The sequence below is a fragment of the Pan troglodytes genome, chromosome X (genome assembly GCF_028858775.2).
Source record: "Pan troglodytes isolate AG18354 chromosome X, NHGRI_mPanTro3-v2.0_pri, whole genome shotgun sequence".
In the NCBI taxonomy this organism is placed as follows: domain Eukaryota; kingdom Metazoa; phylum Chordata; class Mammalia; order Primates; family Hominidae; genus Pan; species Pan troglodytes.
Window position 1 is genome coordinate 116595984 of NC_072421.2, and position 18753 is coordinate 116614736.

Below are 18753 nucleotides of genomic sequence, written 5' to 3' on the forward strand. Positions count from 1 at the left end.
AATGATTTTTTGGCCAATTCTGTTATTCCTTTCTGGTTCTGCTGCTGAGGAAGAATGCTGAAGGGGAAATCAGTGGCTGTCCTCTCATATCTGGGCTCACTGAGGAACTCAGCATGTACGTTAGCCTCGGAGAGGATGAAACAAATTCACAAACAAAACACCTCTCTTGTTGGAAATTCATTTACATAAAATAAGAATCCAGGTATGATCCTTTACCTGAACCCCACACAAGTGGCAATTGTATTACTTTGGCAGTTTAGATGGAGAAGCCTGGACAACATTTTCTGCATATAAAATTGAAAGCTCTCTGAAGACCAAGGGCAGCAGTCTTGGGTAGTTCTTGGGTATAGCTCCTATCAACATAGCACTGTGCAATGAAGTCTGTCATACATGTTTCTGGGTGAGGGTGAAGATATGCTAACCTGCACTGTCCATTCCCAGCTTCTTTTCGTTGATTTCTTTTGGTTTGGTTATGCTCTTTTCTTCTTCAGAAACCAATGGAAGGTTTGGCTCCTCCTCCTTTGGTTCCACCTGAAACAGGAAAAGAAAGAGCTTGAATCCTACTGAAGTGCTTTCCAACCACGCCTGCATGGTTGCCAAAGAAAAAGCATCAGGAAAAAAGTTCTTGATGCTGGGCACGTAACAGTACCTTTAAAGATGGACGTTATTTCAATGGAGATATTTCCAGGGATTTCTTAATGGAATTGCTTCCACCAAGAGATCCTTGGGGATCATTTTACCTACTGGAAGTGGTTCATCCAGGTTTGGAGTTTCTAATGTCTGAGTGACACACTGCAGGGATCCCTCTAAAATACCCTGGAAATGACTGAACCACACTGGAAGGCCACGAATCTGAAAACGGGGTCATTGGGCCTGACAACAATCATGCCCTCGGCCATATTGGGATTCTCCGATTTGCTTCACCAGACCTGTGAGTCAAATTCAAATCCTTTTTGGCTTCTTTTCAGGGAATGTAATGAAAGCATGAATTATCTCTTTCCAGATCAAAAGAAGAAAAAGAATTGGGGTTTTGTTGGGAGGGAAAGGAGAAAAAGCTGAAAGGTTCAGCCCTTACACTGGATGGGCTGAAGTTGGTTTAGTATAAATAAGGTTTTCTGATAATTACAATACAGCTCTGGAAATGTCAGCATAGCACTGCACTGAACAGTGTCCGGAATTTGCTTAGTGTAAGCCTTTATGGCATGCATGTAAAGACAAACATGTAACTCTTTACACTCCCACTCAAAGTGCCTGTGCAAACAGACACAGCTCATAATAATTTATTTTTGAGTAAACGTGGCCAGATTGGCCTGGATTCAAAATCTCTTCATCATTTACTTGCTGCGTGACCTTGGGCAAGTTATTCTCTGAATCACTGTGTCTACATCAATAAATAAGGGACCAGGAGAAACCTCCTGTGGGACTTGTAGATCTAAGAAATTACAGAGCAGGGAGAAAGTGGTAGTAGTCCCTGTGTCATAAATGATCCTGGATCTTTTTTATATTCATCCACATGTCAGGGAGAGAGTCACAGGGAAGAAGTGGATGCTCTGGCCTTCTCAGGGTAATGCCCAGGCTTTTTCTCAACTAGGCTATACAGAAAGAAGAAAGTTAGAAGGGTCATACTGCTTCCCTCAGCCAACCTTCTCCATCTCCCAGGTTTGTGGTGAGGTATTCAGGGGATAATGCATGTATAGGGTTTGGCACCTAGTAATTGGTCACCCCTTCTTTGACACCAAACTAACAAGGTACTCTCAAGGCCACCAGAGGGCTTCCCTCTGCCGCCCTGCTCCTCCACCTGTTCTTTCAACTCGTATTTTGTCTAAAACCTAAAGTGAAATTGAGATGCCTAAGCTAGAGGCAAGATGGTGGGATGAAAAAAGTGCTGAGCTGGAAGTCAGAAGACTGGATTCTGGCCCTAGCTCTGCTACCACCTGGGTGTTTGACTTTGGGTAAGTATCTGAAATTATTTGTGCTTTAATGCCCTTCTCTGTAAAATGTTTGTACTGTACAATCTTTTAGTCACTTCACCTCTGATTTACAGTCTCTTCCTTTCAGCCTAGAATCACGGGCGAATTCAGTTTTTGATCAAAGTGAGTTTTATAGACAACTGACACATCGTTTTAAACACTAAACACTAACATTTTTTAACTTTTTTTTTTTAAACGGAGTTTTGCTCTTGTCCAGGCTATAGTGCAATGACACAATCTCGGCTCACCACAACCTCCACCTCCCGGGTTCAAGCGATTCTCCTGCCTCAGCCTCCAGAGTAGCTGGGATTACAGGGATGCGCTACCACACCTGGTTAATTTTGTATTTTTAGTAGAGACGGGGTTTCTGCATGTTGGTCAGGCTGGTCTCACACTCCTGACCTCAGGTGATCCGCCCGCCTTGGCCTCCCAAAGTGCTGGGATTACAGGCATGAACCATTGCACTCAGCCCTAATCCTTAACTTTTACTAAAAGCCTTTTCCAAAAGCATTATTTCTCTATCTTTTTAAACAGGGATCACGGAAAATAATCTACTTTTTCTAGATGACTTGGACAAATAATAAAATTATCTATTACATTGGACTATGATACAGTGTGGCCCTGAAGGACATATTGAGGTGGGCAAGGTTCTTGAGCCCCTATATTAAATGGCCCCAGATTGTTTCTGTCATTCTGTCTGCTACCAGCTGTCACTTCTCTTTGCTGTCAGGTCTGAGTCTAATCTGTGGCCATGTTTTTAACACAGTAGGTCTGCTTCCTGGAAAGTCATGTGGCATCTATTTGGAGATCTTTGGATGGGTTAACAACTAAGTTCTGGATGTTTAGGGTTGCTGAAAGCTTGATCTCCAAATAAGTGGAATAGTGCTGCAATTTGTGACTCATGGGTCTCATCTGATTAATAACTGAAAGAATCCTGATCTGGGCTAGGGTTGAATATTCTCTACAAATAGGGCTGAGTGAACTCCCAGATGTTAACCCAATAAGCAGTTTATGGGGGTTTAAATCATTCACTGTTTCTGCTTCCTTTTAGTCCCTTCTAATATAAGCTCCACATGGATAGGAAACCACACCCAGTAGATGCAAGCTTGCTCACCCCTCTGGGGGTGTCAAGCTTAGGACAGCACCCTTGACCTTGCCAAGCTTACTTAGGGCATCAGTCTCCTACACCATACTATTTCCCTAGTAGTAGTTTGCAAAGGTTGGAACTCATCTTTTCTTATACAGGAGTTTAGTGCCATGTCTCTTGAAGGACTTACAATCACTTGAAGGTTCTTCTTTTGTTTGCGGGGATTTAAAGTCATTTTGTGGCGAGCAGCTGAAGAATCCAAACAGCCCTGGGTGGTGGCTGGGGTGCTGAAACCAATGGGCAGCTGGGTGCTGCTGGTAGAGGCAAGCGTGGCAAATGCAGTCAAGGACTGTGAGCAATCAGGTCCAGATGATAACTCAGAGAAGCTCTGGGGAAGGTGGGAGAAAATAGACGAGTCAACCCGTATGATGTTACTAGTCTCAAAAGTTGGATATTCTTCCGGCTGAAGAATTCCCAAAGAAGAAATCCTTCATGAACTATTGTCCCCTTTCCTACATTTCCTGTCAATGGGCTTATTCATTAGAGGTAAGCTCCATAATTTTACTGGTTTCCTTGCAGATGAAAACAAGAAACAGGAAGAAGTTTGGGTTACTCCTCTGCTTAGAAAGCTTTCAGGGGCACCCCATTGTCCTCGGGATGGGAACACAACCACTTAATTGAGTTTGCAAAGTCAGAGAGATTGCATGTTCTCTTGTCCTAGATCCCCTTCTTATCAACAGGACATCTGGCTGGGGTGAGAGGAACAATTGGTATCAGTGAAACCCAGCAGAGCTCTGGGATTTCTATATTGGAGGGTTGGGTGGAGGCAGGAAAATCAGGTTGGAAGAGGGCCTGTCTGCAAGGTGCATTTTCATAGACAGCACACTACCTTTTATTTATATTGACAGTTCATGGGTGCAAGACTGATGGGAGGACCCTCAGGAACTGAATGCTCTAACCTCCAGTGGGATAGTGATGGAGCCTGTAACCCTGTCCTCATTATGGCTGGCCTCCATATCTCCATACTATTTGGTTCTGGGACACCTAGTTGAATTCCTCTGTAGGATCTTCAAAATAGTCTCCTCTGGGCTTCTGGACATAGCATTTTCCATACCTCAAAGAGCCTCCCCAGAGCTCTTTCCATTCCTAAGAAGATTTCGATTTCTGTTAGCAGAAGGCCCTTTGAAGATCAGCTGATAAACTGTCTCTGCTAGATACTAGTAGCAAACCATATATTATAATTTAGCAAGTAGACAGAATCTCCCATTGTGTTTACCCACTAAGTTCTCTTCAGGCTAGTTTTGCACAGTGCCAGGGATCCCCTTGGTACTTGCAGCTTTCACATGCCTTCATGGTTCCCACCACCATTGTATGTTGATGCAGTGATAACCTTAGCTACTATCTTGGTTATGAAGATGGCACTGTCATTCCAGTGCATGGGGACTTAACACAGTGCTAATGGGTCAGGCTGATGACAAATCCTGCAGACCATTCTGTTTTGGATTCAGGGAGAAGACAGAGAAATAGTACAGTTGACTTTTGTGGGATCAATCACACAAAAGTAGGATTGATCCCAAGATTTCCTTTACTTCTTTGTGCAACTTTCATCTATGAATTTATATACTGCTTCTTCCTGATATCATCTAGTTAGATTATGTTATCTACTGGAAATATAAATTTGATATCAGTGTATAGAGTAAAAGCTCTTCTTTTATTGTTCTGAACATCTTTCATACCTCAGAGTGGTGTCATAGTTCTGGTCTTTTGGGGCTGGAGGATAACATCTATGCTCCCACTAACCTCACATGATCTGTCTTCCTTTTATCCCTGACCACATTACCAGCCATTTCCTGCTCCAGACACACTGCTGGTCTGCTGTTCTTCAAGCACTTCAGGCATGCTCTCCCCTTGGGGCCATTGTGCCTGCTGTTCCCTCTGCTAGGCATGCTCTTCCCCCATGTCCATGTGGCTAGCTCCCCTACTTTTTTCAGGTTTTGATTCAAAAGCCACCTTTTCATGGCCTGGTGTGGTGGGCTCACGCCTGTAATCTCAGCACTTTGGGAGGCTGAGGTACGCAGATCAACTGAGGTCAGGAGTTTGAGGCCAGCTTGGCCAACATGATGAAACTCTGTCTCTACAAAAAATACAAAACTTAGCCGGGTGTGGTGGCAGATGCCTGTAATCCCAGCTACTTGGGAGGCTGAGGCAGGAGAATCACTTCAACCTGGGAGGCGGAGGTTTCAGTGAGCTGAGATCACCCCACTGCACTCCAGCCTGGGCGACAAAGCGAGAGACTCCGTCAAAAAAAAAAAAAAAAAGGCACCTTTTCAGTGATGTCTTCCCTGGCCAATCTATTTAAAATGTTTGAGCCACTTCATATCCCCTTCCTTACATTGTTTTTCTCCCTGTCACTGTTCTCACTGTCTGACATACAATATGTTTTCCTTATTTAGCTTGCTTATTGTCCATGTCCCCCATTACAATATAAATTCCATGAAGAAGGGTTTTTATCTGTTCTATGTACTACTGTATTGGGGATACAGTACCTCCAACTGTGCTTGTAGTAGTTGCACAAGCACTACATGGTAGTTGCTCAAAACATGTTTTTTGAACTGGTGACTTGATTACGTTAAAGGCTTCCACCAGAAGTTGCCTTTCTGAGATGTCATCAGAGCAAGCTCCTCTGTTCTCTGTATTATTTTAGTTATTCTTTCTGAGGCCTCACTAGCTCCAGCCAAAGGTAGAAGGAGAAAAACAAGGAGCTCTATGAATCTGGAAACCCTAAAAGAACACCGTACAACTTGCTTTGCATGAAAGCCAACTTATGATGCCCACATGGCAAGTAAGTACATATTTAATAAATATAAAGAACTTTCAATTCAGTTGGCATCCCAAACCTTGTGGTATAAACACTAAAGATACTTAATTTACTTTAGTGAAACTCATTCTATAGCGTAACAGAAAAATCAGGCTCAGCAAAAATCTGGCAATTTCTAGATTGGGTATGTGCAGGACAGAGTTTATCTGTTTCCAATCACAGCCGAAGCCAAGAGTCCATCAAACTTAATAACAGCCACTGATCTCCCTGTGTTAGCTTGACTCTCACTAAGGAATCTATAGACATCAGTCTAAACACAGACCCACATCCATTCTCAAACCGGGGCTAAAAATTAAAGAGCAAAACGATCAAGCATTCTCCTCATCTGACTATGGAGCTCAAGCTCAGACATATGATTTAAAACAGTCTTAACAGGATCTCTGTTGTTAGGTTTAGAGTATGTTATGTGGGTATAGATTATATGTATATGTTATGACTTCCCTTAACTCACCAGTGAATTAAATAAACTATACACTCTCTGGAACTCTACACAGTATTTCTCAATGTATGGTCTGGAATCCCCCAGCACCAAAATCACCTGGAATGAGTGTTGAAAAAGCACATTTCGGGGACATATCAAGACCTAATGAGTAAGAAGATCAGGGGAAAGGCTTTAGAATAGCTTTAACAGGGTTTCCAAATGAGTCTTCCAGGAGCCAAAGTTGAGAACCAATGCCTAGTCCTCTAGGATGAAGAGAACGGCTCCCATTTTCAAATATGAGTACAGCAAGTTCAGGAATAATCCCATCAGTTGCCTTAGAACAGGAGTCAGAAATATATGGATTCCTTTTGGGAAGTGTGGCTCCTTCTTAGGCCTTCTTAGGTCCTCTTTCCCTCAGTCCTATTGGTTAGCAGCAACTTAGAAGAGTTACCACAGGCCAGGCATGGTGGCTCACGCCTGTAATCCTAGCAGATCGCGAGGTCAGGAGATCGAGACCATCATGGCTAACACGGTGAAACCCCGTCTCTACTAAAAACACACACACACACAAAAATAGCCGGGCATGGTGGTGCACACCTGTAGTCCCAGCTACTCGGGGGACTGAGGCAGGAGAGTTGCTTGAACCCGGGAGGTGGAGGTTGCAGTGAGCCGAAATTGTGCCACTGCACTCCAGCCTGGGCAACAGAGCAAGACTGTCTTTAAAAAACAAAAAAAAAAGCTACCACAGAAGCCAACCACAGGATTTTATGAGTTGCCCAAGAAAAGCAAATAGAATCCCTTCCTGGCAGAATTCTGAAAGAAAAACGAGTGGAGAAAGTGGGACACCTTTCTCTACTTTTCCATCCTCACTCCCCTCCAACCCTACTTCTCCTTCCACGCACTCTGACAGCCAACATACCCTGTCTGAACCCAATCTGCATATTATTTTTTCGTTCGTATAAATCTAAGGGGTAGAAGCGTAGCTTATTACATGGATATATCGGATATATCACATAGAGGTGAAGTCTGAGCTTTTATTTTTACTGTAACCATCACCCAAATAATATACGTTGTACTCATTAAGTAATTTGTCATCCCTCACCCTCCTCCCTCACTCCCACTCTTCCAAATCTCCAATGTTTATTTTCCACACTCTATGTCCACCGTGTACACATTATTTAGCTCCCACTTATAAAGGAGAACATTTGGTCCATTATGTATATTATTAAGTACAGCTGAGATGTTTTCATTTCTTCTCCTGTGTTTTAGAGAGAGTTTAGCACAGATATCTTCAGATTAATATCTGGAATTAAATGGGCTCCTTGTGCCTCAACATCTGGGAGATGTGCCCGGCCTGGTACCTACTAATCCAGAATCTTCTTAGAGAAGGAACCTGGGTTGGACCTTGGGCCAGGGGAAAGGATTCTTCAGCACTGGTTAGTAGAGAGCTGGACACTCTTTTGCTGTTAGCTGGGATAAGGGCTGCTCTTTGGAAAATAATAACACATTTTCACTTCTTTTTTCCCTTCTGTCAAGTTTCTAGACCAAGTGCAAAGGAGTTTAGTCAATAATGCACATTTTGGTAGTCCTTTTTAATGATTTCTTTTTCTGTTGTATGATGCTAGGGTTTTCCCCTTTTGAGCAGGGATAGAGAGAAGGTTGACTGTCTTCTTGGAACAAAGGAAAGCTCTGATTGTAATGTCTTAAATAAGGGGATTACCAGGTGGCTGTCTAGGCCCAGATTTCATCAAGCATTTGGCCCATAAAGCTGTCACTCTGAGAAAAAATACATTCTGAAACTGACACTGGGATGTTGGAGAGTTGGGTTCTATGTGAGTCAAAAGCTAAAAGCATGTGTCTATCTCCACAAGAAGAAGCGACTCTTGGTGGGAAATGTGGTTCTTGGTGGGAGACTTCTGCACCAAGAGGTACTGGCACAGAGTGTGAGACCCAATAATGGCTGTAGGGATTTTAATTCCCTGGGTGTGGCAAAGTGGCTTCTGTGCCCATTCCTGAGAGTTCCTGCACAGCTGCTGCTTCATTCAAAATCTATGTTACTTAAAAGCTGTTGTGGTCAATATTTTTGCCAACTTGAAAGTTCTTAGAGATGGAATTTCTGGTATTCCCTGCAGCCCCCTTCTATCACAATCTCTTCAATTTCTTAACTAGTATAGAGAATAAGAACATGGACTTTGAAACCAAATAGGCCTGAATATGACATCCTAGCTATACCACTTATTGGCTGTCTGACCTTGAGCAAGTTCCCTAGCCCTTTTGAGCCTCAGTTTTCATGTCTGTAAAATGGGAATAATCATAATACATACTTTGGTTTGTTGTTGTAAAGATTAAATAAAATTATACAAGGAAAGTGTTTAACACAGTGCCCGTTACATAAGAAAGTCTTGATAAATGTTAGCTGTCGTTGCTATTGCTGGGCATTGGTTATAAAAAGAGGACTGCTAGAAGCCACATAGTTCAGTGAAAAATGCTATGGATTTGGTCAGGAGTCCTGGGATCAAGCCCCAGCTCTATCTTTGATTGGCTCTGTGGCCTTGGCCAAGTCACTTCACCTCTCTGAACCTCAATTTTTTTTCATCTATAATGAGAATCTTTCCTATCTGCTTTACAGAGTTATTGAGAGAATCAAATGTAACTATATAAGGAAAGTCACTTTGAAAGTTGTAAATTTGTATACAATCATGGGAGGGAGCATTATGTTCTCCTTTGATGTATTAGCGGATTTTAAAACTAAAATTTTATTTCATTTTAGAGACAGAGTCTCACTACATTGCCCAGGTGGAAGTACAGTGGCTACACACAGGCATGATCATAGTGCACTACAGCCTGGAGTTCCTAACCTCAAGTGATCCTCCTGCCTCAGCCTCCCGAGTATCTGGGACTACAGGCATATGCAGCAGAAGATTGCTTTAAAAAAAAAAAAAAAAAGATGGCTCTGGGCTTCGGAGACTTATTTGTATACAATGCTGGGGAATTATGGTGTAAGCCATCCAGGTAAAGCATGAGATATTATAAAAAGAGGCATACTTGTAGCACTCAAAATTAACTCTTTATTAGCCAATTCAGTGGAATAACTTAACCCCCAAATGTTAAATACCAGCATTTATCCTGCAATGTGACTGAGGCCAGGGAATTTAATCAGCCCAAACTTTAAGCTGTAAGAATTTTACCCTGACAATGTATATTGATAGCTTATCTTCACAGGTGTGGGACAAAGGACAAAACTCAAACTCATCCCTCTGCTCACCTGAGACAAATGCATATTTGATTGCTTCTTCTGATGTAAAAATGCAGATTCACTGAGGAAGATGAAGGCATAAGTGACTATTCCTCTACCCCCTCTCACATGTAAATTGTGTATTCAGTGAAAGGCTGATCAAAGACTCAAAAAAATGCAACCATTTGTCTCTTATCTTCCCACACCTTTTAAAAATGTGGTCATCTTTCCCCAATATCCGCCTTTTCCCCCTTTAGACATTGAAGCCCTCAAAATTATCTTTGGAGAAAGGCACAGACCTGCCTCCCAGGTGCACATCCTTAACCATGGCAAAATAAAATTTCCAAATTGTTTCTGACCTGTCTTAGGTACTTTTCTGGTTTACAAACTCAACAACAAAAAGATAAATAACCCAATTAACAAATGGGCAAAGGAGAAATAGATATTTCTCCAAAGAAGATACACAAATGGCTAACAAGCACATGAAAAGATACTTAACATCATTATTTACTAGAGAAATGCAAATCAAAACCACAATGAGATACTATTTCACACCCACTAGCATGACTATAATTTTTTTAAAACAGGAACCTAACAAGTGTTAGCCAGGATGTGGAGAGATTGGAACCCTCATACATTGCTAGTGGGGATGTAATGTAAAGTGGTACTGCTGTTGGGGAAAACAGTTTGGTAGTTCCTCAAAAACTTAAACATAGAGTTACCACATGACCCAGCAATTCCACTCCTAGGTATATACCCAAAAGAATTGAAAACAGGTGTTCAAACAAAAATTTGTCCAAGAATGTTCATAATAGCACTATACACAATAACCAAAAGGTAGATAGGACACAAGTGTCTATCAATGGATGAATGGCTAAACAAAATGTGGTACATCCATATAATGAAGTATTATTTAGTCATAAATAGAAATGAAGTACTGATAAATGTCACGACATGGATGAACCTCAAACACATTATGCTAAGTGAAAGAAGCCGGCACAAAAGCCACATATTGTATGATTCCATTTACGTGAAATATCCAGAGTAGGCAAGTACAGAGATAGAAAGCAGAATAGTTGTTGTCAGGGGCTGATGGGAGATACGAATGGTGAATGACTGCTTAATAGGAACGGGGTTTCCATTTTGGAGAACCAAACAGGTTCTGGACCTTGATAGTGGTGATGATTGTACAACATTGTGAATGTATGTACTGTCACTGAATTGTATACTTTAAAATGGTTAAAATGGTAAATTTTATGTGATCTGTATTTTACTACAATAAAAAATGTTATCTAATTCAATCCTTCCACTAGTTCAGATTATACATCCCAATTCATCTGATTAAGTGGCATTCTGCAGAAAATACTTGTAGTCATAGCCCAGATCCATAAAACAATAAGCATCCATCCACCTACTACCAGTCTGTGCTTTAACTTTGGTTTTAACCTAATTTCTTTGTTGACATATCTAACTGAGGGCTGCTTCACTTCATAGGATCTTTTAACATCAAAATAGAGTTTTGTTCTGACTGGCCAATTCTCTTCCCTATAAATTAGGTTTCTGTTTACTTTTTATTTCCAAAGGTTAATCATTCTAAACTCTACCTCACTCTCAGAGCCTTTTCAAGTTCACCAACAACCAATTCAATTAAACACACATTAGTTTGAGAATGGAAGTGTTGATATGAGCACACACTACTATACGCTGATTGATATTATCTGGTTGACAAACCTAGACATATGAAATAGACACATCGCCCTCTCACGTGTCAACTGATTTTTCACATGGATATGTGTCTATCAAATAATACTATATGTCCTAACCTCTGATATTTTTTGGATTTCTAAGTGTAGAGTCTATGCTTCAGTAAAAGTCTGTATTTTTATCTTCATGAAATAACTCAAAACATCTGCAAACTATTATTTTTTCAAAAATACTATCTTCCCTTGCTTATACATTAAAATGGTGATTATTTGGTTTGTAGAATTGGATGGAAAACCACCATGCAAATCAAAAGCCAAGAATGTCAGGTCCTTCCCCAATCATCCCCCTAGTGTTGAGCTCCAGCGGGAGAATAGATGATACAAGAAGAAGTTATGCCTCTGATCTGTGAGGCCCCTCAACCTGTCCCTTAATATATACTCACCTGAGTCGCTGTCAAACTCTTATGTGGTAAAGCCTTCTTTTGTGGATTCTTAGGTGACTCATGATCGAGAGAGATTTCTACCAAGTTCTTAGAAATTATTTCAGGTTGGATAACAGGTGGGATGATGCTGAGTCGGCGTCGGCGTGATGGTGGGTTCTGTCAAGAGGGAGAATAGAAGGAACAATTTAAAACCTGTGCTCTCTTCCTCAAATTAGTGGTTTTCTCTTATTCTTTAATAAGAGTAAGGAATCCAAAGTTGGTTGAAGGACTAAGAATCCAAAGTGAAAAAAATAAGCCCAGGGAAGAATTTCCTACCTCCCCGTCTTCATTCCTAGTACCTACTCAAACCAAAGACTACTAGCCTTGATTTCCCCTCTGGGGTGCTGCACACTTTTGCCAATCCCCAAACAAAGACAGAAACTTCAAATTGCTTGTTCGTGCAAGATCAGAATCCTGATGTTATCTCCTTACTGATGTTAAATACAAATCTCATTTAGTTCTGATCTTTGTTTTAATGTCTGAATTTGACTTTGGAAGTCCGGTTCTCATAGAGGCGAGTCTTTGAGTTATGACCTGGAATTGGCATCCAAACTGCACTCTTTGCTCCTATTATTCAAGGAATTATTTGGATTGAATCTTGACTGTGTTAGTTGCTTATCTTAATCATGTCAATAATGATTTTCTGGGATTTTAAAGAAAATCTACAGAATTTAAAAATCTATAGATTTTAAAGAAAATCTATGGAATGGTTTCCTAAAGGGACAAAAATTTATCATTTGGGCTTTCCTTGGGATTCAGCAGACAATTTAGTTGATTCCATTTTGAAGAAAATGGTACACTTGACTTTGAGGCACTGGTCCCTGCCATGGTCCTCTTGATGTGGGTCAGAATCCCTGCTTTTTATCTTTAACAAATACTGGCTAAGCATCTACAATGCATTACACCCCATTCCAGGAAATGGGCCTACAACAATAAACAAAACAAATTCTTGCGGTCATGAAGCTGACATACTTGCTTCTGTTGTAGACTCTGCTCAGCTCAGGGCAGATAGCCTTCAGACAATGTAGCCAAAGAAGGAACCACAGCGAAGCTTACAAAGGTTATGCTCCTGGGGTGCTCCTGGCCAGTGTCTCCAGTGCTTCCTTATTACTACCAGGCCCCATTGGGAGCTCTTGGGGAGAGGCCATATCAACCAATTCCAAGCCCAGCTTTAATAATAATAATTACAATAATGACAACTAACTTTTACTAAGAGCTTACAATGTGCTAAGCAGAGAGTGCTCTCCATAGATACATCTCACTGAAGCCTCACAACAATTCTTTGAAGCATTTGCTATTGTGGGCTCCATTTTACGGATGGGGAAAACAAAATTTGAGAGATGATGTAACCTGCCCTAATTCTTTCAGTGGCAGAGCAAGCATTTGAAAGGTCTGTCCAGCTTGATAGCCCTTGTTCTTGATCACTGTGAACTCGTGTCTCCTAATTATAAGAGCCAGAAAAGGGAGAGCCCATACTGAAGCCCAAGTTCAAGACGTTTAAAGGCAACAACCAGAACATATGGTGTGCCTGCTTCCTTAAGAAGGGCTGAGGGACAGTCAAGCCTGTGAGCAGTAAGAAAAACTGTTTTGAAGTCTCAGTTTCTTAAATGACTAAATTCAATTTGATTCAACAACAGCAAGATGCTAATAATCTGCCATTGTATCTTTTTAACTATTTGTGCTCAAATAAAGGGAACAGAAAATGTCTTGGAGAGTAATGTAGGCATCCACATTCCTAACACTTCAGATAGGACATCAGGTGAAAATCTGGCAGGAAATAAAATTGGCTCAGTGTCAGTATTTCTGACATAACTGTATACCTGGATTTCTTCTTTAACAATCTCCTCGTTGTTCTGAATGTCACTTAATCCATTAGAATCCTGCCCCTTCAAGGGAATTGACCCCACTGGCCAATTTCACGCTTGCCCCAGCTTTTATGTAGCACTGGGTGTCAGGACCCTTGACTTAATGCTATCAACCATCCTTCCATTGGGGTTGTCATTTTGGTACTTAAGGGAAATTTCCCATGCAAAGGTCAGGTTGGTTGTTGATAACTTAGGTCCTATTAATACCCTATGTTGTCTTCAGCCTTGTTTTCCAGGGTATCAACTAAGGGATCAGGCCAAAAGTGTGAGGTATAGGCCCAAGCCAAACATTTAAGAAAGCTTGCCTTTAGGCTATTGTGGCCTTCCCCAACCACTTCCTTGTGAGAAGTAATGCCCCTAGAATATTTTCCTTTAATTTTCACAAAAAATAATTTTTTTAAAAAAATGGAATATCTCTGCTATATGAGTCTCTCTGTTGCTGGGACTTAGAGAGGAGGGGAAAGAAGGAGGAGTCCAAGAAACCAGTTTCCTCTTTCTGAATGTGAGAACCCTGTGCCACTTGGTCATGGTCATGAGGCTGCAGGGAGTGTAACTATGGAGGTGAGTGAAAGCTAGTGTTGATGTTTAAAACTGAAGATTGAATAGTTCATGGAAGTGACTTTTCCTGCTGTAGTACAAGAGGGAAATAGTCTTCTGACCCTAGGGGCTGCTTAACAACTTTAGGGTCAACACCATTAGTGTCTATCTCAGTGTTTTCTCCTCTATAGCTAATGGATCCAGAAGAAAGGAAACCAGAGTGAGAGATGTGGGGTCTTAACAGACATGTCAGAAATAAGCCCCACTTACCTCTTGCCAAATGGAAAATAATCATCTCTCCAGTGGAGAAGGGTCTCCTCCTTGTTCTCTTCCCACTTACACAGGGACCTTTGGGCATAATTCCACCCACAGGCTGAGACGGGGAAGGCAGCTGTTAAGGGTTGTCTCCTTGACAATATCTTCAGCTCCCCCTGAAGCATTTCTGGATCAGAGCTATACTCTGACTGAGCAATGGATCCCTACCATAAGTTTAGGATTAGCTGGAGGCAAGATGCTACATACATGCTACATTATGTAGGTGCTAAGGTGTACCCTTCTTTCTGTCCAGGCAGGTATAAAGAAGTTCAGCATCTTGGGGTAATGGAAAGATCATGGGGTTTGAGTTTAATACACCTGGGTCAGATTTCCAAGTCTACAATTTACTACCAGGGTGGGCTTGAGCAATATCTTTAACTTCTCTGAGTCTTCATTCAATCCTCACAAGCAACCCTTTGAGGTAGATGTTAATATTATACCCACTGTAGATGAGGAAAAGAAGGCCCAGAGAAGTTAATCAACTAGCCCAGGGGTCACACAGCCAGTAAGTAGCAGAGTAGGAATTCAAGCATAGATCTGTCTTTCTGACTCAGCTGCCCATGCTCTGAACAATTCCACTTTGTTACCTCAGTGATCTTGGGGCCAGCAACCCAGACTGCACTTGTAGGCACATTTTGAAGCACAGCTCCTGACATGGCTCCAGACACAACTCCAGGAACCTTACTCCTAGGTTTAGGCAGAGTTCTGGAAATATGGGATCTCTGTATAAGAGAGAGAGAAAAAAACTTGAGGATTGGTATGCCAGCACATAAACAGTGGAATGTCGCAGCCAAAATAATTATTCTTATGGTGTGTTAAGAGAAGTGAATATAGGCCAGGCACGGTGGCTCGCGCATGTAATCCCAGCACTTTGAGAGGCCAAGGCGGAAGGGTTGCTTGGGCCCAGGAGTTTGAGACCAGCCTGGGCAACATGGTGAAACCCTGTCTCCACAAAAAGTACCAAAAAATCATCCAGGCGTTACAGGCCTGTAGTCCCAGCTACTCGGGAAGCTGAGCTGCGAGGATCACCTGAGCCTGGGAAGTTGAGTCTGCAGTGAGCCATGATCATGCCACTGCACTCCAGCCTAGGTGACAAGAGTGAGACCTGTCTCAAAAAAAAAAAAAAAAAGAAGTGAATATGGCAATACTAATCAACACTGTGTGCCAGGTAATAGGCACATTATATATTTATACATTCTGTCACTCAAGGCTTACAACAGCCCTGTGGGGGTAGGATCAGCTGAGAAGCAGAAACAAGTTCCCACTCCTTTTAATTTTGGCAGGGTTAGAGTAGGGAACAGAAGAGAAGTAGTCCAATTAGACACTGATGCTCGAGTCCACTATTACCTGCTGAGGTCTGCCTCTCTGGGGATCCATAGAAGGAAACATTTTACTTGCTGATCTTTCAGGCTCAGGACCCAACATGAAGATGCTATCATGGGATAGGGCTTTGCTCCCCATGCTGCTCTTGGCCCTGGACAGAAAGGAAAGGTCTTGTAAAAGCAACCCAAGGGCCATGGGAACTGAAGACAAATGTATATTCATAATATGGCCTACCATAGATACCTCAGAAGGAGAGCAGGGATGCATATGTGCTGACATAGAAAGTGGCTCATGAGATAGTAAGTGAAAAAGATAATAGTATGGTCCCATTTAATATATACACACATATATAGTTCATATTCAAAGAAAAAAGTCTAGAAGGATATCCACAAATTGTTAGAGGTGGTTCCCTCTGAGGAATGGCGCACTAGGGACAGGAATGAAATTTTCATTTTCTACTTCATGTCCTTCTGTATAATTTTAATTTTTACATTATGAGCACATATCCTTTTTACATAACAGTCTTACTGAGATATAGTTTACATGCCATACATTTTGCCCATTTAAAGTATATAATTCAATAGTGGCAATTCCGGGGAATGGGAGGAAAGGCCATGAGTTTTGTTATTATTACAGTGAGAATTATAAAAGATCTTTCACATCCAAATTTCTCTCGTGATTTTGTTTTGATTTTAAAAAATATCAAAGATCTTCACAGATACACAAGGCTTTAATTCATCAGATCCTTTCCTCTTTCACACAAGAGCTCTACAATATATCTATCCTATTTTCAAAGTCATCCTATGTACCACCTGCACCTCCCTTCCCCAAGCTTTCTAAATCCAGATGAAAATACCTTCTGATTGGGAATGGTGCCAGGTTGATGATAATTACATGTTAAGAAAAATCAGAAGAAAGATAAAAACAAATGAAAGGCTAAAGACATGAAAGACTCCTTTTTGGAGTGTGGTAATGTATTTTACCTTTAAAAAATTTCAACCAAAGACATCACAGGAAGAGCAAACTACAGACCAATATCTCTTATGAATATAGATGCAAAAATCCTCAATAACACACTCACGAACTGAATCCAACAGCATATAAAAAGAATTGTATACCATGACAAAGTAGGATTTACAAGGAATGATTGGCTTAATGTATGAAAATCAGTGAATGCCAAACACTGTATCAATAGAATAAAAACAAAAACTATATGACCATTTCAATAGATGCAGAAAAAACATTTGTAAAATTCAACACCCTTCCATGATAAATGCACTCAATCTTGATAGAAGATATCTGTGACAAACCACGGCTAATATCATGGTGAAGGCTGGATATATTCCCCCTAAGATCAGGAACAAGACAAGGATGACTGCTTTTATCATTTCTATTCGACACTGTATGGGAGATTATAGACCGGGAAATTAGGTAAGAAAATGAAATTAATGCCATCCAGAATGGAAAGGAAGAAGTGAAATTAGCTCTATTCACAGATGACATAATTTTGTATATAAAACTCTTAATGAATACACTAAAAATGACTAGAAGATATGAATTCATCAAAGTTGAAGGATGCAAGTGTATTTCTATACACTTGCAATGAACAATCTGAAAATGAAATTAAGAAAACACTTCCCTTTACAATAGCAACAAAAGAATAAAAACTTAAAAGTCAATTTAACAAAAGATGTGCAAAACTCATAATCTGAAAACTATAAGACACTGATGAGAAAAAATGCCAAAGTCCTGAATAAATGAGAGGAAATCCCATGTTCATTCATTGGAAGACTTAAACTTGTTAAGATGGCAGTACTTCACAAAATGATCTACAGATTCAATGCAATAGCTACTGAATTTCATGCTGGCTTTTTTTTTTCCAGAAAATTGATCTTAAAATTCATAGTGAAATGCAAGGGACCACAAATAGCCAAAATAATCTTGAACAAGAAGAACAAAGTTGGATAACTTATACTTCAATTTCAAAGCTTACTATAAAACTACAGTAATCAAGACAGCGTAGCATTAGCATAAAGATAGACATATAGATCAATGAAATAGAGTTGAGAGTTCAGAAATGAACCTATACATCTATGGTTGATTTTCAGCAAGGGTGCCAAGACTATTCAATGAAAAAAGAATAGTCTCTTCAACATATGGTGCTGGAGCAACTGGGTATCCACATGCAAAAGAATTAAGTTGGACCTTTATCTCACACCATATATAAAAATACTATAAAGACACATGCACATGTATGTTTATTGCAGCACTATTCACAATAGCAAAGACTTGGAACCAACCCAAGTGCCTATCAGTGATAGAGTGGATAAAGAAAATGTGGCACATATACACCATGGAATACTATGCAGCCATAAAAAATGATGAGCTCATGCCCTTTGCAGGGACATGGATGAAGCTGGAAACCATCATTCTCAGCAAACTAACACAGGAATAGAAAACCAAACACCGCATGTTGTCACTCATAAGTGGGAGCTGAACAATGAGAACACATCGACATGGGGGGTGGTACATCACACACTGGAGCCTGTTGTGGGGTGGGGGGCTAGGGGAGGGATAGCATTAGGAGAAATACCTAATGTAGATGATGGGTTGATGTGTACAGCAAACCACCATGGCACATGTATACCTATGTAACAAACCTGCACTTTCTGCACATGTATCCCAGAACTTAAAGTGTAATTTTAAAAATTAACTCAAAATGGATTAAGGGCCTAAATATGAGAGCTAAAACTATAAAATTCTTAGAAAAAACATAGGAGTAAATCTTTGTGATCTTGGATTTGGCAATGGATTTTTAGATATGACACCAGAAGCTCAAGTAACAAAAGAAAAAATAAATGGATAAATAGTGATATGGTTTGGCTCTGTGTCCCCACCCAAATTTCACGTCAAATTGTAATCCCCACATGTCGAGGG

At 40.8% G+C, this 18753-nt stretch overlaps 1 protein-coding gene across 1 annotated transcript in view; it reads right to left on the bottom strand.

Annotated features, from left to right (window-relative positions):
• The window catches only part of KIAA1210, a 49166-nt gene that overhangs the window by 14619 nt on the left and 15794 nt on the right, over nucleotides 1–18753 (bottom strand). The window contains exons 4-8 of the mRNA XM_009439563.5: nucleotides 15841–15967; nucleotides 15081–15215; nucleotides 11738–11893; nucleotides 3248–3445; nucleotides 423–531 (exon numbers count right to left, since the gene is read on the bottom strand). Coding sequence (XP_009437838.2) covers nucleotides 423–531; nucleotides 3248–3445; nucleotides 11738–11893; nucleotides 15081–15215; nucleotides 15841–15967 — 725 coding nt within the window. The remainder of the gene's footprint in view (nucleotides 1–422; nucleotides 532–3247; nucleotides 3446–11737; nucleotides 11894–15080; nucleotides 15216–15840; nucleotides 15968–18753) is intronic.